Source organism: Ascidiella aspersa, chromosome 3, assembly GCF_963924565.1.
Source record: "Ascidiella aspersa chromosome 3, kaAscAspe10.2, whole genome shotgun sequence".
Classification (NCBI taxonomy): Eukaryota; Metazoa; Chordata; class Ascidiacea; order Phlebobranchia; family Ascidiidae; genus Ascidiella; species Ascidiella aspersa.
The window spans coordinates 26,350,756-26,377,297 of NC_139449.1; the positions used below are offsets into that span (position 1 = coordinate 26,350,756).

A 26,542-nucleotide genomic window follows, 5' to 3' on the forward strand; every position below is an offset into this window, starting at 1 on the left:
ACCAATAACAAAATATTGGAAAATAATTTAACAAAGCACATGTACATAAACTCATTCAAAATATAGTTTTGTGTTACCATCTACTTTTACAAAACTAAACAAACACACTACTTAAAATGTTGTAACAACATAGTCCTGATTTTTTTTCTAGTAGATTGTATTGGCAATCCACTACGTGAAAGAGATTGTTCAACAGATAGAAAACTTAAAAATGATTACTATTTAGGAAAAACATACAAAACAAAATATTCTTGTCCAATTTATACTTTTATGAACTGATTAATGTGGAAGCATTAATGATGAGCAAACTTCATTAAAAAAAAATGGTATTTCTTAAGCTCTGTAATTTGAAGGCTGCCTTAAATGCCTAAGAAAGCATGCCCTGTATAATTTTTATTTAATGTTAAAGGTGATACACTCATCAAGCCCGTTTTATCAAAAACACATTATTTTGGGGCCAATATGCTGTAAAAACAGTCATTTATTTCATACCAAAACATTCATCAAATATTTTAAAATAAAGAGGCACCTAGGGCACAGTAAAGGATAACACAATATGCTAGGGTGGTCCAAACCTAGGCACAGAAACTTTGTACCATATCAAGGTTTTATAAAGTGTTTTCATAGCAAATAAACCCATTAAGTTAAAACATACTATAAAAAATTTTAAACTTTTTATTATGAGAATTCATACCTAATCTTGTGTGCCCTGTGATAAATTTTAGCATAAAATTAAACCACCCTGAACTAGTTAAAAAACGCATGCAACAAAAAAGTTGATTAAAAATTCTTAAGGACACAAAAAGTAGTGATACGGTTCACAGCTTCTTTTTTGAAAGTGCAGGAATATAAAAAATAAATCTGATGCATATACAAAACGCTGTCATAATAAGAGGCACAATATATGTCGCAAAGTAGGTACCCTGGTGAAATTTCATCATTGGCTTGTAGTCTGAAAGTGTGTGAGCAACAAAAAAACTTGCAAAACAAAACATCTTAACTGTTGCCCAATGCAGCCTGAATGATATGGAACAAATAATTATTTGTATATTTAAAATAGTGTAAAAAGCAAGGACTTACATTGTGTACAGTCTTTTGCCAAGTTTTCCAGGAATGACTTTGTTAGTGTTTAGGCAAGTTTGATCTAGGGCAGCCATAATAGGCAGGGGCATGAAGCAAATATAAAAACCTGGTTTTATTCCATGCCAAATAGAACTTACCAAAACCACAGAGAAAGCCCTTTAAAGAAGATTAAAAAGCCTTTTTTAATTCTACAAAGGCCTAAATGTTCCATAAAATCAACATTTCATATTTGGTAAACTGATAATGGCATGAATTTATTGTTTGTGAACAATGAAGCGTTGTTTTTATTGAAATTACTAAGAAATTTAGTGTATTGTGTTATTATTCTAAAACAAAAGGCTACCTTATAATCTTCAAATTCTTCGGAATTAAATCACTTTGATAGACAAAATAAGCTAGCCACCATTGCACTGAACAATTCCAAAACAGCATTGATTTTCCAAATGAAGGTTCAAACAGTAGTTTATCAGTCCTAACATTTTGTATTGTTTTAAAGTCATAATCTTCAGCTGGAACAACCTCATTTTCTTTGGCCTTACTAAAAATAAAGGATTTTTAACGTATAATAAATGGCACTCAGATTTATTGCTCCATTATAATTTATTATAATTGTTAGGCCCAACTAGGTTTGAAAGTGTTTAGTAAGTATAGATTTTTGTAAGGTGCAACTCAGTTGTGGCATGTGTTATTTCTTTTTCCATTGATAATTTTAAGTTTGTAGAAGTACAACCTAAATTTTGCATATATCTTTAGCTTAAAATATCCTATTTTATAGTTTGGTTAATTGGTACATAACAAATCAATCCAACCTACTTTTCAATGGGGGTAGTTGGCCCTTGTCCTGGTCTGGTAATACTTTCCTTTGGGTACATCCCAAGGCCAACACAAATACATACACTCTCTGCCAACAACCAAACACTCACATACCTCAAATGATAAAGAAATCCTGTTGGATATACATGTAATAGCCTACATAAAAACAAACAATTAGCTTCAGGTCTGTTTCTGGTAGTTCATTTATTTTTAATATATACCTGACAACTAAAGGATCAGTCATAAACTTGTCAGATGTAAAGTATTTTGTGTTATAAAACTGGAACCCTAATCCCAAAATGAATCCACACAGTAGCAACTTTAAGCACTGGTTGTAAAGATGATTCCACACAGGTCGGTAAGTTGACTTGCACATGTCTGAATAAGTTCTGTACTTGAATACAGGCCCTGAAAGTGAATAGGTATACGTAAATTCAGGAAAAGATACCCCTAAAAGGAAAAATTTCAACTATATAAAAATATATTCCAAAAGAGTGAATGCTCCCAACAAATGATATGTATGTTTTTCAAATGTCTGACAGAGATCATGGTTTAACCTGTAAAAATTCCCACAAAACATGTCATGTAACACACTAAATCCATTGTACTTGGTTCTTTTTCAAGAACCAGTATGCCAAATGCATGGTTTTTGGAAAGACCTTTATCTTTTTGCCTCAAATCTGCCACCTCATAGGCTACAATGATAACCTTAAAATAAAGTAGAAACATAATTATGCATTTTTATATATTGTTTAGGCCCTGTAATAGTTTACTTGTAAGTGAGTAAACATAAGCGAATATGAAAAAATAACAGTAATGCATCACCTTTAAAGTAGCAATCAGCATCATTCCATTAGCAAGATTACTTTCATCTCTTGGAAGTCCCAAATAACTTGAGCAGGAAAAAAGCACCCGGTATAAGATGGAATAAACAAAAACAATTTTTGGATTTGTTCTTAAAATAAATTGATAAATGTTTTATGAATTGACTTACATAAAATGATTTACGGTTATGAAAAACTTACACATATGGACTTTTGATTAATAAACATCCACCTCCAACAAGTATAATGAAATGGTAGACATCAAAGCCACAAAAAAGAAGAATGTGTGTAGCACCAACAACCGATAGTATATATTTCCTGTATAGTTTTATTTTGTACAATCTGAATAGTATGCCCACCAGCAATGAAGATGATATGTACAGAGCATAAGCAAGGTCTCTTCTGGTTTGAATCATGGTTAAAGCTTTTTTTTACAAATTTAAGTAATTAAAATATTTATTTACAGTGTTCTAAAAACAGTTTTAATTTAGCAATTCTTTGAAATGCACAGCTTGAAATGGCTGCTTATGTTGTTTTCTTAAGGCTATTTAATTGGCAATTAGGCGTAGTAGGTTGCTATAGTGACACTTCACATAACAGTGCAAGTGCAAGAGCTATAACTTCACAAGCTTTATATAGTTGATTTTCGCACTTCCTAACCTGAACCAAACTAAACCTATAATCCTATTGGATATACGTTGTTGGGAATGGCACGGCGGTAAAATAATACACCATTTCTACTGCTCGTTAACCTCGTTTATCAAAAACAAATGTAATGTGTTTTTTTTTTAGTTAAATAATAGTAAACAGCTGTTTTTTGATGCGGAATTCCCCGGTTATATTTTCGTTGAATGGTTTCTATGAGATTTTTAAGGAAAAAAAATCGTTGCGCAAATAGTACTGAAAAGGCGATCAGTTGGAGCGATACGGCGATCACGTGCTGCTTGCGCTTTGTGGAAACCGTCACCAAGCGTCTCACACATACACAAAACTTCATAGAGGTTGCAAACTGCATCAGGTTGGTACTCGCGTTTGTTGTTTTATATATCGCGACTGTAACTTTCAACTTCTAAGACAATCAGTTTTAATTGCTATTTAAGCGATAGAGCTGTGGATAACGAAGATCAACGAACAAAATTCGCAAAAAGTTTATTGCATACACAATTTAGATGCAAATACACACTTTGCTAAACATGAACCATTTCAAATAAACAAACATTTATACACTCTGTACTTGACAATAGAATAAACTATACAAATATATGACTTCTAAAAATATTTTAGTCAAGAAAATAGACATTTAGATACCAGCCACAATGAATATTCAACATATAAAAGGCAACAGGTGTAAAAACTGTTCTGTTATCTTAATGTTAAAAAACGTGTAAAAATATTTTTCTAACTACATGATTTCAATATTAGTAATCAAAAACATAAAACAGGTTTTCAAACATCATCAGCATAATAAAAAGTTTTACTATGGGATGTATATTCATAAATCACAGAAAACATCTATAAAACTATAGCAGCACTTAAAAAAGTTTGAAAATTACTGCATTATCCTAAAAGTTAAAAACAACTGCATAATAGATTAATAAAATATGGTAATCACTTATACCATCCTAGAGATTTTTGTAATGCTTTTTCCCAACCACACATTTCATGTGTAAATTTTTTATAGTTAGCAGGTACAGGTTGAAAGACATCTTGCACTTTAACGAGTGCTGTCAATTCATCTTGATCTTTCCAATACTTTACAGCAAGTCCTGCAAAAAATGCTGCTCCTAAAGCAGACATTTCGCTGTGAGAAGATCTGTAGATTGCTTTGCCTATAAGGTCGCTTGTTGTCTGCATTACAAAGGAATTAACTGACACTCCACCATCACATACCATCTTTTGAATGTCTAATTTTGTTTCATTGGCCAAACTAGCAAACAGTTGCTTGTTGCGGTAAGCAAGAGATTCCATTACAGCCCTCACAATGTGACAGGGCCTGGTTTCTTGTGTAATGCCCATAAGACATGCACAGGCAAGATAATCATTTATAGGTGCATGGATGCCATTAAATCCCGGCACAAAGTATACTCCTCCTGAAGTGTCACAATTGACAAGTAGTTGGTCAATTTCTGAAGCAGATTTTATTAAACCTATTGTCACTAACCAATCAATGGCACTTCCTGCTGTGTTGGAGTTTCCTTCTGCTAAGTATGTTATTTTCTCGTTAACTTTCCAGCCAATAAGGGGGTAAAATCCTGCAACTGATGTATGCGGCTGAGATCCTACATTAATATCAAGAAATGCACCAGTACCCATTGTGAGTTTTACATCTCCTGGATTGAAGCAGCATTGCCCATACATGGCGGATTGTTGGTCTCCAATGATACATCTGATAGGAATTTTAGCGCTGAATAATTCCTTGTGACATTCACCATAATCATCTATAGTATTTAGTATAGGTGGAAACATGCTACGTGAAATACCGAGCAAATTAAAAAAAAAGTTGCTCCACTCTAACAGGTAGGGATCAAACAGTCCTGTTGAACTGGCACAAGAGTACTCTGAAACAAAAACTTTTTCGTTTGTCAACTTCCAAACAATCCAAGTATCAAGGGTTGCAAACCTTACCTTGCCATGTTGTGCTAACTGATTTATTTCCGGGTATTGTTTCATCAGCCAAAGCAGTCGAATTGAAACATGATTGGTTCTAAACCTAAGGACTGAAGCTGCGAGAAAACGCTTTTGCTGTGTAACAGTGTGCAAACCCTTCGAACCAACACGTACAGCTTTCATTAAATAGGAATTGTTCCATTCATTGCTAATGGATTCTCCACGCGTGTCTTGCCACACCAGGAAATTGTGGAAGTATTCCCCAGTTTCACAGTTCCAGACAATAAACGTGCCACGTTGTGTGCTTATTCCCATTGAAGTGATGCAACTAGCTGTTGTTTTAGCGTCCAAAATCGAACCTTTAATGACTTCTTGAACAGAGGCCCATAGTTCGTCGGGGTTTATTTCCGATGCCTGCGGCTCAGGTCGAATAATGTTCAGCGGACGGGATGACTTTCCAACAATTGTCGCATTCTTGTCGTATAAAAAACATCTGATATTGGTTGTACCCACGTCCAACGATAGGACGTATTCCCTTTGATCCGTCGCCATTGTGCGTTACTGCTGAACTGTTTTCCTACTAAAATGCTGACTGCATGAATTGTACGCCATACAACACGCCATTTCCTTTCGCTAACCGATCGGGGAATTGGTTATGACTGTCTCGACAAATGGTTTTAATAGCTGCGGGCGCAGGAAAGGTTCGCAATTTGTCGTGGTGCCAAATTTCGTAAGTTGTATTACTTATGATAACTATGTGAACGTTACAAATCGATTTTTGATGCTCTGTTTACCCTATGCTGCGGAGTCGTAGTGTGACACAGCGCAGACGTTGTATGTAAAAAATAACGGCTGACCTGCTTTCAAGTAGGCTAACGTTTAGAACTACTCAAGCAACACGAATTCACTTTTAAATAAACGCTCGCAAAGTAATCGACTAAGCCCATCTTTAAGTAACTTGAGCCCAGCGGACAAACAACAATTCATTCACCAGCAAAGATTGCTATTACAAAAGAAAAGGGTTTTTTTACTATACTGCGAAAAGTAATATTTGGAGAGCGGCGAATGCGTTGTGCATATGTGATATGGCGACATACGAAAATGCGTATAAAAACTATACAATGGAGTAGCAACTAAATGGGGTGACGGATAAAGTAGGTTTCCAGTACTGGATCAAGCAAACCCGTGTTGAACTCTTAGCGTTTAACGTACTAAAAACACATTACAGTCATTACACCTACATTCTTTTTTAGGTCTGCCCTTAAATTTGCTGTCTGTCATCGCCTTTAGGTGGTTGACACTTTGTTTTAGTTAGACCTAGAATGAATATCGAAAGGCCATATAGAAGTAGATAACATTGTTGAAAATAATTAAAGAGATATTCGAAAGTTTGAAGTGTTTCCTACTTTTATATGTGTTTTGATATTTCTACTGCTTAAATCATTTCTCGTTGTTTGCTTCGGCACGCATAAAATAATTTGAACTTTAGAGGTTATTTTTATATCAAAAGGGAGAAGCACAATTATAATAAAAAACAGTTTGTTTAAAACTGCTTTAGCCTTTAACTGGCGATCCCTTACAGTCGTCCTCTCCCAGTTAAGAGCCCTGATTTAGGTTACTAAAAGTTATATGAGGAAACAATGACCTAAACCAGTGTTTCCCAACGTTTTTATATTAGTGCCCCCTTGGGCTTCATATTATTTCATATCGCCCCCCCCAAAAAAAAAAAAATTCTGTCTTTAGCTTAACATAAAAGAAAACTTGCGCTGATCTAATATAGTGCTCCGCAACTTTTTTTTAACTTGTGGCACACTAAAAATTTTTTTAAATTTAAATACGTATTGTTCAACGTTAGCCTACTAATATTTTGTAATAGACTTTCGTATCAGCTATGTTTCAAAACAAGGCAAAATCCAAACAATTAATGATTTATAAAGTGATTTCGTCGATACTGTTTCACTTCCTGTTATGACCTAACTAAAATAATATCACAGGACCTATATTTAAATTTATAATTTGTTCGTGTTTTAATTATGCTAAAACCTTCTCGTGGTTAGACTGTTACAGTGTTACATGGTAAGCCGCTCACCTATAACTTTGGGTTTGCCCAACTAAAATGATAAAAAAAACGCCTATAGACCATCGCCTTTAAAATTCTTTGTTTTAATTTCATCTTGGTAAATGCTTTTTTGCATTTCTACAGCTTTGACTCGGCCTGTTCAACTTGCGGCCTGCGGAAACCTTATTTTTATTGTTAACAAATCAATCTTATTCCATTAGTAAATTAGTAAAACCGATAATAATCGCATTTTGAAAAGGCACTTGCTCCCTCTGGAGTTTAGATCTGTTTTACAAGATTGCTATGCAGAAATTTTAACAAGATATCTTTTAAAAAAAAGGGAGATTGATATTTGTTTTATAACTATAATGAGTTGATAAAGCGTATGAAAAATGTAAAGCAGATTATCTACGGCCTACTGATAACCATAAAACATTTATATTGATGCAACCTAGTTTTTCTTGTTATCTTTCAATGATGAATTAAACTCTATAAAGATACTGCTTTAGAGGTTTGTTTTTGTATACATATTAACAGAGAATGTAATTTGTCATTAGATAGCAGAAGCGTAACACAAAATATTTCGAGAACAATTTAAATCAATATATTTATGATTTAATTAAAAGTGTTTATTTCGAGAAAAACTACGCCCTAATAACATTTATTCGACATCTGCTGATTAAGCATAAATGTTCAAGTATAAATCCTGTGTTTCACTGAGCCGACACCAACTTCGATTTATCATTTTTCAAACCGTAAGAAATCACAGCGTGAGCGTATAGGCTACGTCAATCTGGTTGAATTATTCACGTTTTGCGAAATCATCAAGCCTGTTTCTCATCAGAATTGCTGGGAATTCATGTTGACCAACAACCAACCAGATTATTCCGCACATCAAGCTCATCGCAAACGGAAAAAGGAGTCCAGCGAACCAGGTGAGTTGTATAAAGTTGCTGTCCAGCAGCGTAAATGAAACGAAAAAGTAGCTGTGTCCGAAATGTTTCACGAAAACCCTGTGAAATCTGTAGAAGAATTATTTATTCGGTTTATGTAAAGATGCATATATGAAAATATTAAGATAGGCTACAATTGAAATATTACGAATTTTTGAGGTTGATCGGTTTTCCCAGATCAAGCTTTTTTAAAGTTAAATACAGATTAAATTATATTTTTTAAATTTACCTTTGTTTTTTCATATATTTAAATATATATACATTAGCGTCCTTTATTTGATTCACAACGTTTGGTTAATTAATTATGTTTACATGGCAGAGTATTCAGTCACAACACAAGTAGACTTGTATGATATTAAAGTAATGCAGGGCTTACTTTAAATCGTTATTGTAATAACTTAAGTTAATAACTTTAGCCTATACTTGAGTGCACTCAAGTCGCCATTTTCAAATAACTTGACTTGACCTAAGTCATTTCACAAACTACTTGAACGTTTTTACCATTTTTGGAATTCTAATAATAGTTTTTGATGCCGAAGCTATAACTTGAAATTGACGTACGTCATTAAAATCGTTAAATGGAATTTGACTTAATATTGCTATTTGTTGAAAATGACTAATTTGGACTAAGTCTATCAAAATGACTTGTTTACAACGCTGCTTCAAACCTTCTGCAAAGAAGATTACTTTAAACCTTTTAGTAAACGATAAACTTTGTTATTAGAGCATATTTTTTTCTGGAAACATTTGTCATGTAAACAGCCAAATTATCGTTTTATTGGTCGAGCCTTAAAAACAGTTCGGCCTGTCTGATAAACTATTGACAACAGAAACATTTTGTTATAATTATCATTACATATTGGCGCTTGCAAGTTAGAATCCGATGCAAAAGTTAAGCGCTAAAAAGAATTCCCGAAATTCCCCATGAACCGGTCACATGAACAAAAGTACGAGTGGACGCAAATCAACATAAACCACCGACTAACGTTTTGTAGGCTTCCTTTTTCCATTCTTCCTTGATACAGTTTTTTTCAACGTGCAGGCAAACCCGTTCGAGCGCCATTACCAGGGGAACTTGCAGGAAAGTGACGAAGTATCCTAACTTTGTTCCGTGCCACAAGGCGCTGACAAAGAAGACCGCCATTCCCCTTCATAAAGCATTTGCTATTTTCAATGTCCGTTAATATACAGGTAAGGTTCGTCGGCAGTGTTTTTATGGACGACGTTTTGTGACAAATACTTTTAAATTTTTTAAATTTCCAAATTAACAAATTCACCACTGTACAACAAAAAATTGACTACACAAAACTTGAACCTTTTGGAATGGTTATTCCTGGGGCGATTATGTTTTGACATGTCAAATAAAGTCAAAGTTTTGTCAAAATTTACACGTTCGGTCAAACTTTGTCAATGTGTTTCTCAACCTTTTTAGCATACGGACCGGTAAAATTTTAAAACAAATTGTGCGGACCGGTGGACCTTCAATAATCAAAATCAACCCAAAATTTAATTACGCAATAGTGTGCAACTAAAACTCTTCTTAGCTTTTACATACAACTGGTCTTAAAGTTTAAGACTTCGAGTTGTAGCCTACTTTTAATAGTTGCAGCATTGTGACGTACAATGAAGTCCAAAGAATACCATTAACTCTATTTACGTCACAATGCTGCAATTCCGGAGCTGGCGAAGTTCTAAATTTGATGAATTCAACATCTTGAATTTTGCAATTGAGATATCAAATTTTAATATATTTGCCGACCGGCAGGAAAGTTGACGCGGACCTGCACCGGTCCGCGGACCGGCGGTTGAGAACCACTGCTTTAAACAACAATGTGTTGTTCAAATCAATACATTTCTAATAAGTCAGAATTTTGTCAAAAAAATATATTTTCAGGTCAAAATTGTCCAAATTTAAACTCTTTAGGTCAAAAAATAATCCCCCTAGTTATCACGTATAGGTACACCTGTTTTTAGGTAGTTTTTTTATCGTTTATTTTACGTCATTTTTACGTTACGCCCGAGCCCAGTGGTTCTTAACCAGGGTTCGACGCAGCTGTTTCAAGGGTTCGGCGAGAACGTCCTCTGAAACCTAAATGCTGATATTTCAAGCTAAAATGAATCTCTTTTATGTTTCAAAGTGTATAAATCCAAGTTTGTAGTTTGATTATGCCCAGTTTCAGCTGCTAGAAGGAGCAAACGAATACTGAGCGAAAAATTGGGGTTCGACGAAAGCTTTCTAAATAACATAGGGGTTCGACAGGTTACCAAAGGTTAAGAACCACTGCCTAGCCAGTAAAAACCTATACCTAAGGAATCGCATGCGCCTCGGCAGGAGCGCGCTGCGATAGACGAAGTGCACCATCCACCACTGAACCGTGCTGTTCCAGGCGGGAATCGCCCCGCTAAAACTCCAGGTGGCCGGGAAACAAGCCTCCACGTCCGTGTTGCGAACCGTTGTAAAATCCCATTCCTCCTCTTCTCGCTCATTTTGTTCGTCCGGTCGCGACGATCTGAAAAGGCGGGTTTGCTTATTCTAAAGCATGCGATGCACGGTTTTTAAACACTCGCCTACATTGGTCTTTGCATTTATGGCGGCAGTTTTAGGAGGCACAGTGCATTTTTCGTCTCGTTTACATGGTTACATGAAAAGGGATGTCCGATAATATTTGATCGGACCCGTACCCAATGAAAGTGAAAGCATCGTTACTCGTCCGATACTCGGGTGGTATCTCGGGCCAATCCGATGCCAAATTTATTTCTACCTTGAAAGGCAAATTTATCAAACAATAATAGGTTTCCAACTAGAGAAAACTACACTTCTTAACGGTAGAGCAAATTTTGAACTAAAAGCATAGACAAAAAACCTTTTAACATTTAATTTTATCTATTTTGGTTGTTTGAACATAGCGATGACGTAATTTGGTATCGGTTCGGATCTTGATATTTTGTCAAAAAATATCGGGTATCGGTATCGGAATAAAATGTAAAGTATCCGACATCCCTAGTTCTTCTTCTATGCTTACACCACAATCATTACAAGTTCGCAAACCCATTTTCGTTCATTGCTGGCCGGGTCATAACGACTTAGCAATTACAATTCCCTTTTTACGACTACTGCAGTAAAAAAAAACAAGATGCGATTAAAACACAACAGTATTTATATGTGTTTTGGCATTGCTAAAACAAACAGCCCTTATCTGAACGCGTAACAATCTCACATTTTGAGTAGAAAGGCATTTATTTTAAGGTTATAAACCTTGTTTTATAAAGTTCGGTTGGTCCTTGTCCAGGCTTCGGCTTGCTTTTACTGGGATACATTCCAAGACCGAACAGAATACACGCCATTTCAGCTATCGCCCAAACTCCCATCAAGCGCATTTGGAGAAAAAGCCCAACGGGAAAGACGTAAAGCCACCTGAGAGCCAGTAAAGATATGTAAAAACAGTTTACTTTTACGGCAGCGATTAATTTAATTAAGCAACATTTTCTACACATTAATTAAATTATTCACCGGCCTATTTGCTTATTAAACATAATTATCATGGCACAAGCAATTGGATTATTTTTACCTGATATAGACAGGGTCCGATTGAACAGACTCGCGTACGAAGTAATCGGTGTCAAAAAGAAACGAAATTGACAACATAATTACCCCAAACATTGTGACTAGAGCCGACTTACGGACCAGTAGGGCTTTAACTGGCCTGTATTGTTCCTTGAACATGTCTTCAAAGGTTTTATACTTGTAAATGGGTCCTGTGCAAAATTGAAAAACCTCGGTTTGGCTTTATATTATAGAGACCTCGTTTTGATGTGAGTCTGCCGTGTTTCATGTTAAGCTATATGCATTTGGGATAGTGTTTTTTAAATTAAGTAGTTGGACGCACACTTATAAAATAAAGCAAAATCGCGGCACACGCTTTTACCAAAACAAGAATAACTTGTCAATCGCGCTTAATAAACGACATGGAACTAGGTAAATATCTTGACATTGTTAAATCTTTTGATGAATAGTGGCATTGAGGTCTCGAACTGCAACAGGCAAAATTTCTGAAATCACTTGAAAGTTTTAATTCCAAGTAAGACCATGAGTTTTGTTACGACGAAATATACTTTTAATTGCAACGCAACTTGGTAGTCCTTATATCGTCAAATGTCGTTGGTGCCATTAGGACCGCGGAGGCGGACTCGGGACTCGATAGAGTCGGTTTGATTTGCTGAGTCGGAATAGAGTAAGATCACGTAAAACTACCCGAGTCCGACGTGCGCATGGTCAGTATCAAATTTAAAAATCTATATTGCCGTTAACTGTAAATTGTAATGGTTGGATAGCAAATTATGGATATTTTTCGACCATTCATTGTGAGTGGAATAATTTTGTGGCACTATTTATGAGGGGATTGATAAAAATCCACCTTATTTTATTTACTTAAATTACTAAAAATGCTGTAGAGTCGGAGCCGAACTCGAAACTCAACGAAATCAGCATTTAGCCGGAGCCGGGTTTATTTTTTTGGCAGGGGTCGGACTCGAGAGTTGAACTCGGGCTATTTTCACCCGACTTCGCAGCCCTGGTCGCCATCACAGTAAGGCTAATAAATAAAAAATTTCAATAGAAAAACCTGTAAATAAAGCTGGAAGACACGTCATGTAACAAATAATATCCATAGTGTCCGGCTCTTTGTCCAACGCCAGCACTCCCAACCAACGTCCGCCTGTCACCTCATTTGCTTTTCCCGCTTGGACGGATATCTTTCTCTTTCGAAAGTCGAACACTTCGTAAGCAACAACTATGACCTAAAAGGAACAAAAGCCTCTTTTGTGCGCTGTTTTGGTTTCACACCAATTAAGCTGTCACGTAGTAGTTTGGTCGACCGGTAACGACGTGCCGTGTATCCGTTTTATTGCAGTTGAAATTGTACTGTGTTGCCACACAATCACCACGCACTAATTGCCCATTCAGGTTTGTTAAGGTCCGTTGTAAGCCGAGGGCAAAATGTGTGCCGCAGTAATACATATTTTGTTGCAAAGTTCAAATTTAAAGAACCACCACGCACTAATTGCCCATTCAGGTTTGTAAAGGTCCGTTGTAAAGCGAATGCAAAATGTGTGTGCCGCAGTAATACATGTGTGTAATACATGTCTGTTGCAAAGTTTAACACTTTAAAGATATAAAATCATATATTAGGTCTTACGAGATATCAAATAAATTATAAACTCGTTTTGAAATCTCATTATTTTGTTGAAATGTGTTATTTACTCTTTTCTAATTCGTTTCCGGGTGCGCAACTGTGCGCTACCCTATACCAGTGGTCCGTCACCCAAATGCTGTCTTTAACTGCTAAAAAAGAGTATTCAGCCTTCCTAATAATCCAGTTTTGCGGGTTATTTGAATACAAATTATTAGGCCATTATAAATTTGAACTTTTAATCGATTCATTTACAGTTTTTAAAAGGGTACAACACTAAAAAGTCAAAGAGTCTTTCCACACACGAACCTTTAGTGTGGCGACGAGCATCAGGGCATTAGCGAGTGCAAAGTTGTTGCTTGGAAGTCCAAGACGATCGGCTGAACAAAAGACGAGGCGCCACGCGAATGCAAATGCGAACACATAGCGTGGGTTCTCTCTGCGAATAACACAGTTTAAAACGACCGGGATCGTGGTTATAGGAGTACTGGACTTTTGGCAGCCTTATGAAATCCCTATTCCACCGTTCACCTAACCCAGTGCTTCCCAAACTTTTCTTTACTACTAGCGTATGTATACTGAAATAGGTAATGCTAAACAACGTATCTAATTTTTATCTATTTGTGGTATTGATGCATAAATGTTACGTAATGGCAATGCAATAATTTCCCGATGTAATAGAAAACTGTAACATTTAGAGATGCTTCGCGACCCACCTGAAATAGCCTCGCGACCCACTGGTTGAGAAGCACTGACCTAACCGATCCTAGAAGTTAATGTTCTCAGTGAATTTTCTTAAGGCGTCATTTGAGCAGATGAAACAGAGTTTTTTATGTTTTAAAAACGCTGAAACTAAAATTTAATGCTGCAGCGAAATTTAAAACAAAACTAAGAACATTTATTATATTACTTTTCATATGCAGACGTACGTGGTCTTTATGATGAGACATCCTCCCCCAACCAAGACTGCTAAATAGAATGCGTCCAATCCGCAGCAGACAACTATCAGCGCGATTCCCAAGGCTGACAAGAGATGCTTTTTCCTCCATTTAATCCTGAAATATCTGAAAGCGCAGCCAACCAGAAAACTGCCCACTATGTGCAAAATGTGATAATGCACCGTTGTCGCCATAACAACCTTGCTATGTTAAAAAATAAATAGACTTTTCGTTCCAATGAAAACCAGCATTTTACCGCCTTGGTAGGACCTTGAATATACGCTTAAAAAATGTTGGTAATACTATCTACGTTTTCTTAGTCTGCTGATGGGTTTGAATAAAACAGTGCCTAAACGTGGTATTTTACAATTTTCCTCTAATACAATTAACCCCGCGTGTTCTCTGTTACGCCAGCAAAATTTCCCTTTACTCTGGTTTATTCTAGCTTTAAATGCTTTAAATCCTTGAAACAGATCAAATGTGTCGCTCTCCTGTTCCCACTGAATAATCAATAGTAACTTGGCCACTAAAAGCGCGTAAAACGATTCGAAAAGCACGATAAACTAACCAACCGTGCAGCCTTAATGGCGACATGCGGCTTATTCGACAGTGGGTTGGCTGTGATTAATTACAATGATCTCGCATTGTTTACGTTCTTTGTTAACTGTGCAGTCTTTTGTCATGCTGTGTTCACAATATCGGACGCTTCTAGATCAAACCATACAGTTTATGTCAGCCATTTTTGGACGAATGACTGCGCACAATCACAGATAACGAACGGAAACCGCTTCATCACGACCGCAGATCGCATCAGTAATATCACAAGTGCCGGTTTGTTGGAACTTATAACTAAATTAAATGGACTACGTAACGACGAACGCAAAAAGAAAACCAAGATGGTAATTTTCTAACAATTTTTTTCAAATAAAATTAGGCTAAAGAGTATTATAGACTGCTAAAAACATTTGTCGTTGTCCCCGTCTTTTCTTGGTCCCGAAACTTACCTTAGGCGGATCATTGTGCCACATAGCTGCACCATATATTATGTAAACATAGCACCAGGTTAATTTCAACTCACTGTAAATTGTTTTCTTCTTGATTGTGGTTTGTTTATTTCTTAGACGACTGTAATTTTTTTATATCGCATATGTGGATTGTTTGTTAATGAGTATAGAGAAATAAATACCAATGGAAATGCGCCAAAGCTTTTTTATTCTAAGTTAGACAGCCACTTATCGTAAAACGTTGAAAGTTAATTTTAACCACATGACATATCGATATCAAAGTACGGTAACTTTACCAAGATTTCACGATAACAGGGTGGAGATTTACACGTTATAAATCTTATACTATTGGTGTTGGTGGAAAATTAAATGCTCATGGGTTTTACTTTTATTTCCACCTTTTTCACATGATTCTGAAATTTCACTCCATTTCTAACAAATTTTCACCACAAGATGGATTATTACAACCTCCAAATTTTACAGTGATATTGGAAACTAGAGCAAAGTAGTGTTTAGTTTTAGGATACTCAGCTGTCGAGATAATTCGCTCGAAATCAAAAAATCAACTGACTATGAATTGTAAGCACAAATTTGACCCAATGCATTAGGCGTTTCAGGTTCCAAAGTGTTAACATCGCTACGTTTACCGCAATTAAAAGGGGCACACCTGCTCGACATTGTGGTTACTGTAATTGCTCTTTTGTTGGAATTTCCGCTCCGTTGAATTGTCGCAATAGAAAATGGCCGTTGCCTGTTCCCAACGCAGTTTAAATACACGTTCTTCTTGTGACCCGCTCGCCGTTTTGAAAACCCTGGGTAAAAGGCCTGTTCATTAAAATTCATAAACCGTTATAAGTGTTTGTTTGCGTTTCGCGCCGACGTATATTGGTGGTTCTCGGGTGGCAACGAACTTGCATAGCTTTCGAAAGAGATCTTCTTGATTTTAAATTGAAGGTATGGATATTTTTACCTGGGTTTTATGTTTGATCGCCAGCCACGGTGTTCGCCTATCAGAGGCGGGAAAAGGCGGCGGCAAGACTGCTTCAAAAGTCGGCTTGGCAGCTATTTCCCAGGTGTGTTGTTGTTGGATTTTTTGTCGAATTAGTCATTTCTGTTGCGGTCAAATGACCGGATTTCGGTTCGGCCAATTGTTGGATAGCGGAGAATTGTGGAGGTCATGTTTTTGCAAAATTTTTAGGCTACATATGAATAACTCGTAAAACAAATTCAGTGAAAAATATAAGCGGTTATAATTCTATAATTATGGTTTCCAAAAGAGACATTTTTGATTAACATTATGCCTGCTAGCAACAGTTTATATAATTTGAGCGGTTTTAAAATGTGAGAAACAGACAGGGATTTGTTTGGGTCGGGCGTTTTTCGTCAAAAATCGTAATAATAACACACACAAACATTCAAAAAAGGATTGCCGCTTTGCTGTAATGATCCAGGATGTATATTGACTAAAACTTGTACAATGAAATACGTAATAAGGCAGTGCTTCCCAACCGTTTTCAGTTCGCGACCCACTTTAAATGCAAGTTTTATTGTTGCTATACCCACAATAAGATATTACCAAACGAAAAAAGTTACATAAAACCTTCGACGTTACTACTGGCATACTCTCTGAAATAGTTATTGCGAAACAACGCGATTGTTAAGTATTTGTAATATTGTTGCATAGATGTACCGCTAGATAATACAATAATTTCCCGTTCTTATAGAAAACGGTAACCGTTAAAATGATTCGCGACCCACCAGTTGGTCACAACCCACAGATCGGTAAGCACTGTTATAAGGCACTGGTTATTTGCTTGCGCGACATTGGGCTATTTTAATAAAGTCACTAATTTATTTTTGTTTATTTTTATTTCGTTGTGTAATCTGGCTAACTATTTTGTGCTGTGAAGGTTGTAGGCCTATAGAGGTCAATACATATAGTGTCTAAATTAGCAGATAAACGCAAACTAACATGTTATTTGTCGTTATATATTAATTTTTTCAGACCGGTGGTGGGTCGAATAGTGGAGGAGCTTCAGCAGTCTTCAACGCAGAACAAAACAGTCGCGGCAGCAATGGCTCCCTGATGCTAGGCAACGTCATCGCCAGATTAAAACACCAACTTTTTTACATCAACGGTAATTTAAGGTGTTGGTTTTATAAGTATGTTTACCACGATATCCTGCATGCGTTGCCGAGTTTTATATTATTAGTATTATCCACATTGAAATAAAGACATATTTAAAGACCTGAGTTGAAAAAACTATAACAATGTCACAAAAGACAACTTAGGAGATAAATTGAATTGTAGATTTGTAAACCTGTTTCAAATCATGTTTTTAACGAGATTGTTTTATAAGTTATTGAAATGATGATTCGTGTACTTGACTCGGAGAGGGAACTCGCTTATGTTGACAAAACTGTTTTCGTTTATTTAACACTACACATGAAAATTAACATCGACTTAAGTATTTTGTAACGAAATGTTTGATTTAAGTTGGTTGTTTTACCTAAATTGGAGCATTCGGTGGAATTTGGTGGTGAGATACCCGAATACAGTAGTAGTTTATTCAGATACATTTTTGCACTAAGACATTCGCTAACAACCAAACAACTCGTATCTGGTAAAATCTTCATTTTTTTTTAAGTGTTTTGTAAACTCATGTCTTCATATGTTCTTTATGAGTCCGGTCTTTTTAAAAAAATACATAAGTAGCCTACATTTTGTTAAACTTGACCTATTGTTTATTGAATACGTGTAATATAATTTGGAATATTGACATCTCATTGTTGCATCATTTTGCTACAGGTTATGACAAATCGGTCAGACCGGTGAGAAATCACAGCGAAAGTATCAAGTTGTCGGTGGACGTTTCATATATACAGGTATACGTTAAAATAACTTTGTTAAACAGCACCAAACAGGTTCTCTGGCCCCTTTTGGTGTAGAAGGGGGGGGGGGGGACTTTTGAATAGCTTAGTGTTATCATGTGGTTGTGGGCCGATTTTAATTATAGCCGTACATTCATTGTACTTTATTTTAAAAGTTGGTATGGCATAGAATTAAAAAAAAGGCCCACGTACCTGTCAAACTATTTTTTTGCCAACTTTAACTACATATGTAAACAAATTTTTTTCGCGCTTCGCGCTTATATCCTTCATTTTATAGTAGCGGTATGTTTTACCTTATTGTATGGCAGTGTTTTGGGCATCAAAGCGCCGTGTAATATTTAACCTTAGAATCAAATATCCTAATTCCGCCACTTTTTCGTAGTGGTTACGTAGTGGGCCTTCAATAGCTCTCTGAAAAGAGTATTTTGGGCCGCGACAAAAAAGTTTGCTGTCCACTGGTCTACGCGAACTAAATTATTTTTTAGGAGTCCGCGTTGAAAAAAATTTCTTTTATTTTAAAAGGTTTTGCGTCTCAACGAAAAGGACCAGATTCTCAAGAGCTTGTTGCGATATCGGTTGTCGTGGAAGGACGAATACCTCACGTGGAATCCCGCCGATTATGCAGGCATCACGTCCCGTAAGTTGTGGCCTTCCTGGATATTTATTTGCTTTGATAGAAAGCGAAGTCCATAACGAGCGTAACGTATATCAAGTATGAGGACAGTGGTCTAAAGTTTAGCTTAAACAGCTTCAAACGTATTTTGGGACTAGAAATACATCGTCGTCACGCAAATAAGCGTATTCCACGCAGCGGTATTCTTCATAGCGCCAATTAGGGTTCCTCTTTTTCCCGGATTTTTTCACTCCCGGGAAACGGGATTGAAAAATAAAAAAGCGGCTAATAAAGCAACTCAGGCAACGACTTTAATAGGTTTGGTAATATTTTTTTTCTTTATATTAGTCAAAAATGACATTTTTTTTTAAGTTTTGCTTTGTTGCCGAATAACCGGGATTGTAAAAAAAATTTCCCGGGATTCGGGATCGTTATTTCGCGGAAAATTCCCGGAGAGGAACCCTAGCGCCAATAAATCTAATATGAAAAAGTGCAAATCTAATATGAAAAGAAAAGTGCTGCACTGTTTAAGACTTTAATTGTTCATAAATTTGGCAGTATATGCCGGACAGATTAGTTTAAACTGTGAACGAGGCAGTAAAAGAATCACATCACAACCGTTCATACTTTACTTAAACAAAAATAACAAATCGCTAAACTCAGCTATTTTAAGAACCTCGATTCTGGTAAAATGGTCACGAGAGGGCAAATGTGTAAGTCTTCTGATAGTTTCGCGTATAATGAGCCATTGTGCGTGGTCTAAAAGTTCAATCCCTAACCGCTAAGACCCGTGCCGTTCGTTTACCGCAGTGCGCGTGCCATCGAACATCCTTTGGATTCCCGACGTGGTCTGCTACGAGGAGATCGGCGTGAAGGATTACACTCCGCGCATTCCCTACATCGAAATCGCCAGCGACGGCCTTGTTCGCTACTTCGAGCCCACCGCTTTGGAAACGACGTGCAGCGTCAACATAGCCATGTTCCCCTTCGATTATCAGGTATACGTTCGGGTCGAGTCGGTCAAAAAATTATCGTGTATATTGCTAACAGATTAATTTTTCTTAAATTAAAAATTATACAATTTATCTTTTATATGCACTTCACGATTAATAGTAAAACATTAAATCTATTTCCCAGTCAAAATCCTTTGGTCTTCGCTTATAGTTTTACGACATAATTACCCTTGAATCGAAAGTGCTGTGGTGCACCAGGGAAAACAAAAACACGAGTTTCGCACGTTCATTCAACTGCTTTACGACTCGCTGTATAACTAACGATGTAAATTTTAATGAGCACAAGTCTTTCAGGCATTTTGCTTTTCTCTCAAGCGTTTGCGTCTCCTGTAACATTTGGTGAGTATTGGATATATGGCGGCGCAGGGGTGGATCCACGATTTTAGTTTAATCCGAGGCCCAAATTCTTTTTCCGATATAACGTGACGATTTACGTCATAATCTTGAAAATGTATAGGGTGTAAGTTAATCATGACTAAACTTGATTCCCCTTGTATCTACAAATCGGCTTTTGAATATTGCAAATGGCCTTACAACAGTTTTTGCCTCGACTGTTATAAACTAAACGTTTACACGACAGCCATTAAAAAACTACGTTTGTTAACGCGTTTCAGACTTGCAAGATGACGTTCACGCCGTGGACCTTTCCAACTTCGAAAGTCGACATCCAAGCAACGCGCGGCCGAGACGAAATGCTGCAGGACATCGCCGTTTACTTCGTCAACACAGGCGAGTGGTTCTTGGACGACACTCACATCAAAAAAACGGTAAAAATATTTAGGGACTCCAAACAAATAGGCGGTCATGTCATCTTTTTAGGGAGTATAAGTCGCTATGCATTCGTCCACTGAACAGAGTTTCGACACACATGATTATTATTTTAGAAACAGGCAGACATTTAGCTGCCGATAGGAATAGAATTGTAATGATGTCACGATTTCGAAATTGGTTGCCACTTCGTATTTTATTCCAATAGAGATACGCATCAAAAGAGACGTCTGACCTATTACACTAACATCATTATCACAGTTAAAAATCAAACGTAGTATGTTGACACGTACTAGATCATCTTAGGCTACGAAGCCATAATTTATTGGGCGTAAAAAGGTTTAGCTACCTTTCGTCTATAACTTCGTATTTTAAGTTTTAAGAGATGACCTCATAAATTTACGTCACAATATAAATAGACTTTTGAAATTTACTGTTTCCGGTCCAAAAATGTGAAAGTGAAATAGAGCTTAAATACATTATGTGCAAACATGTTTTGGTTTTGATCTATTTTCTTTAAAAAAATTATTATACTTTATAACTATATGCTAACATTTCAATCAGGACTTCATTGACCACCTAAAACTAGTTCACGTACCCCCAAGGGTCCATGGACCCCAGTTAATAAAACCCTGGTTTAATCGGATGTACTTTCACCTTGACAGTCGCAAAGCTACGTGGCGCTGCTCGCCACTCATGAGGAAGAAGACGAAGATGAACACGCTGACCACGAGGACGTGGAGACCATCCTGGAGCAGAAGTTCTTCCACATGGACCCACAGAAGAGGGTCGACGAAATAGCGCCCGGCCGCCTCACCGACTTGCATTGGTTTGTTGTTACACTTTAAAATCTACTTTCATAAAGACTGAAAAGAATTGAATCAAAACTATACTGTTTCATCGAGCGTAAAAATAATTAGAAATATGTGGGTAACAGTACAATTTCCGTAAAGTCCGGTTTGACAGTGACTCAGGTCCTGTATTGATAGTTTTTTATGGTATTTACTTTTAATCAATACTTAAAACCCCTTTTTAAAATTATTACTGTTTTCTTTCGCAGGTCGGAGGTTCAATACAAATTCACATTCCGCCGCAACTCTTCGCTTTACATGCAGGTTTATATTTTTTATTATTCCCAAATAAGTGTTATTAGCGTAGCAAATGTAATTTTGAAGTGTCAATGAAAGGTTTCCTGACTCGCCTGAAAGATAATCTTAAAACGTAGTTTTACAAAAACTTAAATACAAATACATGATTTTGTCCCGCAGAGCATGGTTTTTCCGGCGCTTCTCCTAATGACGATATCCCTCCTGGGATTTTACCTTCCCCCAGACAGCGGAGAGAGGATTGGCCTTCAGATTACCATCATGTTAACGTTCATGGTATGCAATATGAAACGCCCCTTTGTCATTACTTAATGTAAATTTAGAGGTTGTACAATGCACATTCTGAAGATGCAGGACGAAACCGTTATACAGTTTGGTCTGACTCCTTGTTGCTTGTACCTATCAGCATGCGAAACATATTATAGTCTATACAGCGTCGAATCAGCTTTTTTAGATTGCCTTGCTCGTTAAAATCGATATTCTGTTTTCGAGACATTGGTAGGCCTATAAACCCCAACGTAGTATTTCCCAATCCTTGGTGACAAGTTGCTAATCTACATTAAAACTGTCCAAACCATTCGATCGTCAGTCATGATTTTGGTAAAAACCAAGTCGGCTGTTCAGGTTTTCCTGCTGACTGTGGGCGACATGTTTCCGGCTTCCACGGGTCCCTACCTTGGCCTGTACTTCGTGCTCTGCATGGCGATGCTGGGACTCAACATGATCATGACCGTGCTGGTTCTGCATCTGCACCACATGCCATGCGCCTCCGTGATAAAGGGTCCAAATGACGATGTGAGTTTGTAGTTTAAAATTATTGCTGCCTTAACGGTTTCGTGCTAGACGCAAAATCTATAATCAGAATTTTGTAAAAGTTAAAACGTTTTTTCGTTTTGAGTCAAGTACATGGATCATTGGATTTTTGGTAAAATTTCTTTTTGTGTTTCTTGCAGGGCGTTTACAGCATAAACATGAAAGCCGTGCCTTACTGGATCAAGGGTGCCCTATTTTTTTCGGGTTTATACCCTGAGCTTACCAGCTTCAAATTAACAGTGGACGACATTAGGGGTCGAAAGAGCAAGATAGCAAAGGTGAGAATAGGTATGGGTATACGGAGAATTATTATCGAAACCAAAAAAAGATGCAATAATTATTAAAAATAACATAAATCAGCATAAGCTGTTGTTTAGGTCTTGCTGATGTTTTAGTTTTTAAACGAAACCAAAATTTACCTAACATAAAACCTATTTTTTGCTGTTTATTGTATTATAATAGTGGTAAAAAGGATGCTTCCTTCAATCTTCTATAGCAATAAACCTGTCTTGTCGAATTTATTTATTCACAGAAACCTGTTTTTTTCTAACCCATTCAGACGAGCGTGTCAGCGAAAGTGAAGCCTATCTTTAATCTGGTGCGTTCCAAGACGCTAGGCTCAATCAAAGTAAGCGCAAAGGCAACCGAAAAGTCGAGCGATTTCGAGCGCGGCTTCAGTAACGAGTCGTTCGAGTTGCCCGGCAACCCGGTCAAGTTCTCCGACAAGTCGGGCCAAAGGCGCCGGGCGCCGTCCACGGTCCGTTTTCGCGCAAAGAGCAGCAGCGATTCGCTGACCGACGTCGATAACCCGGAAGACACGGGAAACAGGAGAAGCAAATCGCGATCACCCCTCAACGACAGCGGTTCGTGTGCTTAAGGCGTTTAAAAACACATTCAAATATTACTCTGTAGGCATTGGTGGGATTCAATTTTTTGTCAGCCGGTTCTATCACAAAGTCATATTTTTCAGCCGGTTCTCTTACAAAAAGTTATATTTTTCGGCAAATAATTAAAGTAGTTGCAATAACAGGATGTAAACCCCATGTTCCATCGTAAAGTTAGAACCGGCTCAATCCAATCACTGCTAACACCCACGCTTAAAAGCATAGTGGTCTTTTGATTTGTCCTTATGAAGCAACAATTAAATTTTCAGACAAACAATCACAAAAGGAAAATTACTACAAATATACAAATTTACACAATGTTACGTGCGAATTTGACCATTGCACATTGAAGAAAAGGGCGTGAGCTACTTGGATATCGGCGTATTAGATAAAATGCAAAAATCCATTGACAGTAACCAGTAATGCTAACCGGTTCGCTGATCTTATAAAAAAATGGTGAGCCGGTTCAATAGAACCGGTGTGAACTGGCTGAATCCCACCACTGTCTGTAGACCGCGATTACGCGATTCTTTACACATTTTCGAACAGAAGAACAACTGAAGATTTTCAGGCGACGAGTATAGGGTTTGTGCTGTGGAAGGGTAGGGAAATAGGCAGCGCTCGGTTTATGACATGGGTGTTGGCAAAAAATGTTGCATGTTTCTACAATAAAGCGTTGTATATTGTGTATTAAATATGATCCAAGCATGGGAGTTGTTGCGAAGAAGTTAATCTGATGTCTTGGTCTGAAAATAAATGACAAGTATGCATAGCAGCTCACAGTCAATTAAAAACGGTTTTAGACAATTATGTTCATGTCGCTGAAAATTTTTCCGAATTCGCAATATTTAGTGATCAAAATTGACTACTTCCAATCTGAATGGGATCCATAGGTTTAAAATCTATATATAAATATTCTAAATGTCATGGTAGTTAATTTGTCAAATTTTAAGTGCGTCGATTATGGGTCTCGAAAACAGATTTCTTAAATACCAAATTCGTTTTCACAAATACGTAATTTTCTTGCAGGTAGTCACAAATTGCACAATAAAGTTCCTGCAAATTAAGCATAGATTTAGCCAATCTTACCAAGTCGTTACTAACCTACAACACTACCTTTCGTGGGGAGTAGTTCGTCATTCACTTAATTGAAATACTTGATAATACTTCTTTCAAGTAAACCTAAAATTTGTCTCTCTTGTATTTTCTACAGACATCGAAGCGCTGTTCGAGGGCTTGTCACAAAAAGACAAATTCAGTGACCGGGCACTCGCTGAAGCGTGTCGCGAGTTGATGTCAGTCGGGCGTGACGTGTCGAACGCCACCGATTACTTACGTTGCCAGTACGACGAGCTGAGAGACGACAAACGCTCAGAGGGCATGGAGGACAAGTGGAGAGACGTGGCGCGCAAGCTGGACGTGGTCTGCCTCTACCTCTATCTATTCATTCTGCTCATGTTCCACCTTTGCCTGGTGATCATCATATTCGCCGCGCCGGGACTCACCGACCATTAACAACAGTTTTATATTTTGCGAGTTGTACTAGTGGTGAATGTGCGTCCGAAGCCGGCTGTATCAATATCTAGTGAACTGTGTACAAGATAATGATGCAAATTTTGGCCGGCTTAAAAAACAATCTTCAAGAGGGGCTTTAAACCCTGCTGTTTTGGTCATAAAATATCATTTTGTTTAACACACTAAGGCCGCATAAGCTAATGCGTTGCGCTTATCGGTTGGGGAAGAATGATAAAAATTTTACATAAAAAAATCTTAAAGTACGTATATTGTTAAAGGTTGCTAAAATGTATAGGAAGGGCGACGCGACCGAAATTTCGTTTACACGTTAACTTACTCGAATATAAGTTGCTAGTAACATAAGATTTACAATTTTTGAACAATTCAATGCAGGCATAGGTACAGCCTGTCTATCGCTTTCAATAAGACGTAAATTTAATCCATATTTGTTTCAGATTAAAAACAAATCTATATGAAATATGATTTTTAGAATATATATTGCCCGGTTTATAAATTGGCATAAAAACAAGATCGACCTGAAAGGTCATTAATTGTCTAACTCTAAATGAAAGATAAATTACCTCCTTTTGGAAAATTCACAATAGATAAAAAGTTTCTCTTATGTGATATTTGTATGGAGAAACATCCCTTTCTGTATTTCTTTTCTGACAATGACGACTAAACTTTAAACGAAGACCTTTTGCGTATATTTTAAACATCACAAGAAGATTCCTATTTTATTTTTGTACGTTGCGCTCTGTACAGAATTTTGTTCAAGTGTAGGGTTAGTTCATTTACTTTTTCCGTGTTCTCAGTGTACATATTACTTGCATCATTGTGATACTGTTGTTTTTAGTACGGTAGCCTATTTTAACTATACTAGGTACGGGATTATGCTATACGAAAATATTTTCTGATGTTTTCCTCTTTCAAAATGTTTTTTTCTAACCCAGTGGTTCTCTTAACCTATGGGTAATTACCTACATGTGGGTAATTTCAGGATAGCAGGTGGGTCAGCTGAACCAAAATATTTAAAGTTATGGTTGTAACAAACAATGTCACACCTGTAAGTGGTAATTAAGTTGCTTTATTACTTACAATTACACCTTTTTTGATGTTCTGAGTCCTTTTAAGTTAAGACAATCAAACAAAGCACAAAGATTTTGTCATTTTTACAATTGTTTTGTCATAGTGATCATTTTTGTGATCGGATTTACGCATTTATTTTTATGTGACGTAATAGTAAGATTTTTCTTGTATCCGCCAACGACTAGCATACCTATTTTTTCATAATCAGTTTGCTGTTAGTGCTTATTTTTTAAGGAGTTGTTTAGACTAGTATAAAGTAGCTATAAGTGTCCATTGGAAGTTGTTGAGACGAGCGAGCTATAATTTGTTGAATAACGCTGTTTTATATTTTTAGTATGGTAAAATAGTAAAATGGATAAAATTAGATTTTGGGTAATGT

At 36.8% G+C, this 26,542-nt stretch overlaps 4 protein-coding genes across 4 annotated transcripts; 1 reads left to right on the forward strand and 3 right to left on the reverse strand.

The window, feature by feature from the left end:
- Positions 1-263: 263 nt before the first annotated feature.
- Positions 264-3,186, reverse strand: LOC146161187 (membrane-bound acylglycerophosphatidylinositol O-acyltransferase mboat7-like). Its single transcript, XM_083383745.1, has 8 exons — positions 2,922-3,186; positions 2,722-2,851; positions 2,454-2,604; positions 2,118-2,304; positions 1,897-2,052; positions 1,427-1,621; positions 1,081-1,239; positions 264-1,017 (listed from the first exon to the last, which is right to left on the reverse strand). The coding sequence occupies exons 1-8, from the start codon at positions 3,134-3,136 to the stop codon at positions 819-821; spliced, it is 1,392 nt and encodes a 463-aa protein (XP_083239871.1). The 5' UTR covers positions 3,137-3,186; the 3' UTR covers positions 264-818.
- A 1,899-nt stretch (positions 3,187-5,085) lies between these two features.
- LOC146161188 (glycerol kinase 5-like) lies at positions 5,086-6,116 on the reverse strand. Its single transcript, XM_083384668.1, has 2 exons — positions 5,346-6,116; positions 5,086-5,278 (listed from the first exon to the last, which is right to left on the reverse strand). The coding sequence occupies exons 1-2, from the start codon at positions 5,877-5,879 to the stop codon at positions 5,231-5,233; spliced, it is 582 nt and encodes a 193-aa protein (XP_083240794.1). The 5' UTR covers positions 5,880-6,116; the 3' UTR covers positions 5,086-5,230.
- A 2,072-nt stretch (positions 6,117-8,188) lies between these two features.
- LOC146161189 (membrane-bound acylglycerophosphatidylinositol O-acyltransferase mboat7-like) lies at positions 8,189-15,484 on the reverse strand. The gene is made up of 8 exons (XM_083385101.1): positions 15,471-15,484; positions 13,838-13,967; positions 12,962-13,136; positions 11,909-12,095; positions 11,596-11,754; positions 10,646-10,849; positions 9,326-9,487; positions 8,189-8,408 (listed from the first exon to the last, which is right to left on the reverse strand). The coding sequence occupies exons 1-8, from the start codon at positions 15,482-15,484 to the stop codon at positions 8,189-8,191; spliced, it is 1,251 nt and encodes a 416-aa protein (XP_083241227.1).
- Positions 15,485-16,426: 942 nt separating this feature from the next.
- Positions 16,427-25,074, forward strand: LOC146161190 (uncharacterized). The gene is made up of 13 exons (XM_083385102.1): positions 16,427-16,543; positions 17,476-17,608; positions 18,280-18,356; positions 18,885-18,999; positions 19,786-19,973; positions 20,603-20,755; positions 21,422-21,585; positions 21,817-21,871; positions 22,025-22,138; positions 22,487-22,657; positions 22,816-22,953; positions 23,235-23,538; positions 24,773-25,074. Exons 1-13 carry the CDS (start codon positions 16,427-16,429, stop codon positions 25,072-25,074), a joined length of 2,031 nt encoding a protein of 676 aa, XP_083241228.1.
- Positions 25,075-26,542: the final 1,468 nt, after the last annotated feature.

What these genes read in the sequence shown, in the direction of transcription:
- LOC146161188 (XM_083384668.1), bottom strand. Translation starts at nt 5,879, where the DNA reads ATGGCGACGGATCAAAGGGAATACGTCCTATCGTTGGACGTGGGTACA. An exon ending in AGTTAGCACAACATGGCAAG is followed by an intron (nt 5,279 to 5,345) that starts GTAAGGTTTGCA and finishes TTTTTGTTTCAG; the next exon opens with AGTACTCTTGTGCCAGTTCA.
- LOC146161187 (XM_083383745.1), bottom strand. Translation starts at nt 3,136, where the DNA reads ATGATTCAAACCAGAAGAGACCTTGCTTATGCTCTGTACATATCATCT. An exon ending in CCAACTACCCCCATTGAAAA is followed by an intron (nt 1,622 to 1,896) that starts GTAGGTTGGATT and finishes CTTTATTTTTAG; the next exon opens with TAAGGCCAAAGAAAATGAGG. An exon ending in AAGAATTTGAAGATTATAAG is followed by an intron (nt 1,240 to 1,426) that starts GTAGCCTTTTGT and finishes TCTTCTTTAAAG; the next exon opens with GGCTTTCTCTGTGGTTTTGG.
- LOC146161189 (XM_083385101.1), bottom strand. An exon ending in TCTTCCAGCTTTATTTACAG is followed by an intron (nt 12,096 to 12,961) that starts GTTTTTCTATTG and finishes AATTTTGCACAG; the next exon opens with GACCCATTTACAAGTATAAA. An exon ending in ACCGAACTTTATAAAACAAG is followed by an intron (nt 10,850 to 11,595) that starts GTTTATAACCTT and finishes CCGCCTTTTCAG; the next exon opens with ATCGTCGCGACCGGACGAAC.
- LOC146161190 (XM_083385102.1), top strand. Translation starts at nt 16,427, where the DNA reads ATGGATATTTTTACCTGGGTTTTATGTTTGATCGCCAGCCACGGTGTT. An exon ending in CCAACTTTTTTACATCAACG is followed by an intron (nt 17,609 to 18,279) that starts GTAATTTAAGGT and finishes ATTTTGCTACAG; the next exon opens with GTTATGACAAATCGGTCAGA. An exon ending in TTATGCAGGCATCACGTCCC is followed by an intron (nt 19,000 to 19,785) that starts GTAAGTTGTGGC and finishes CGTTTACCGCAG; the next exon opens with TGCGCGTGCCATCGAACATC.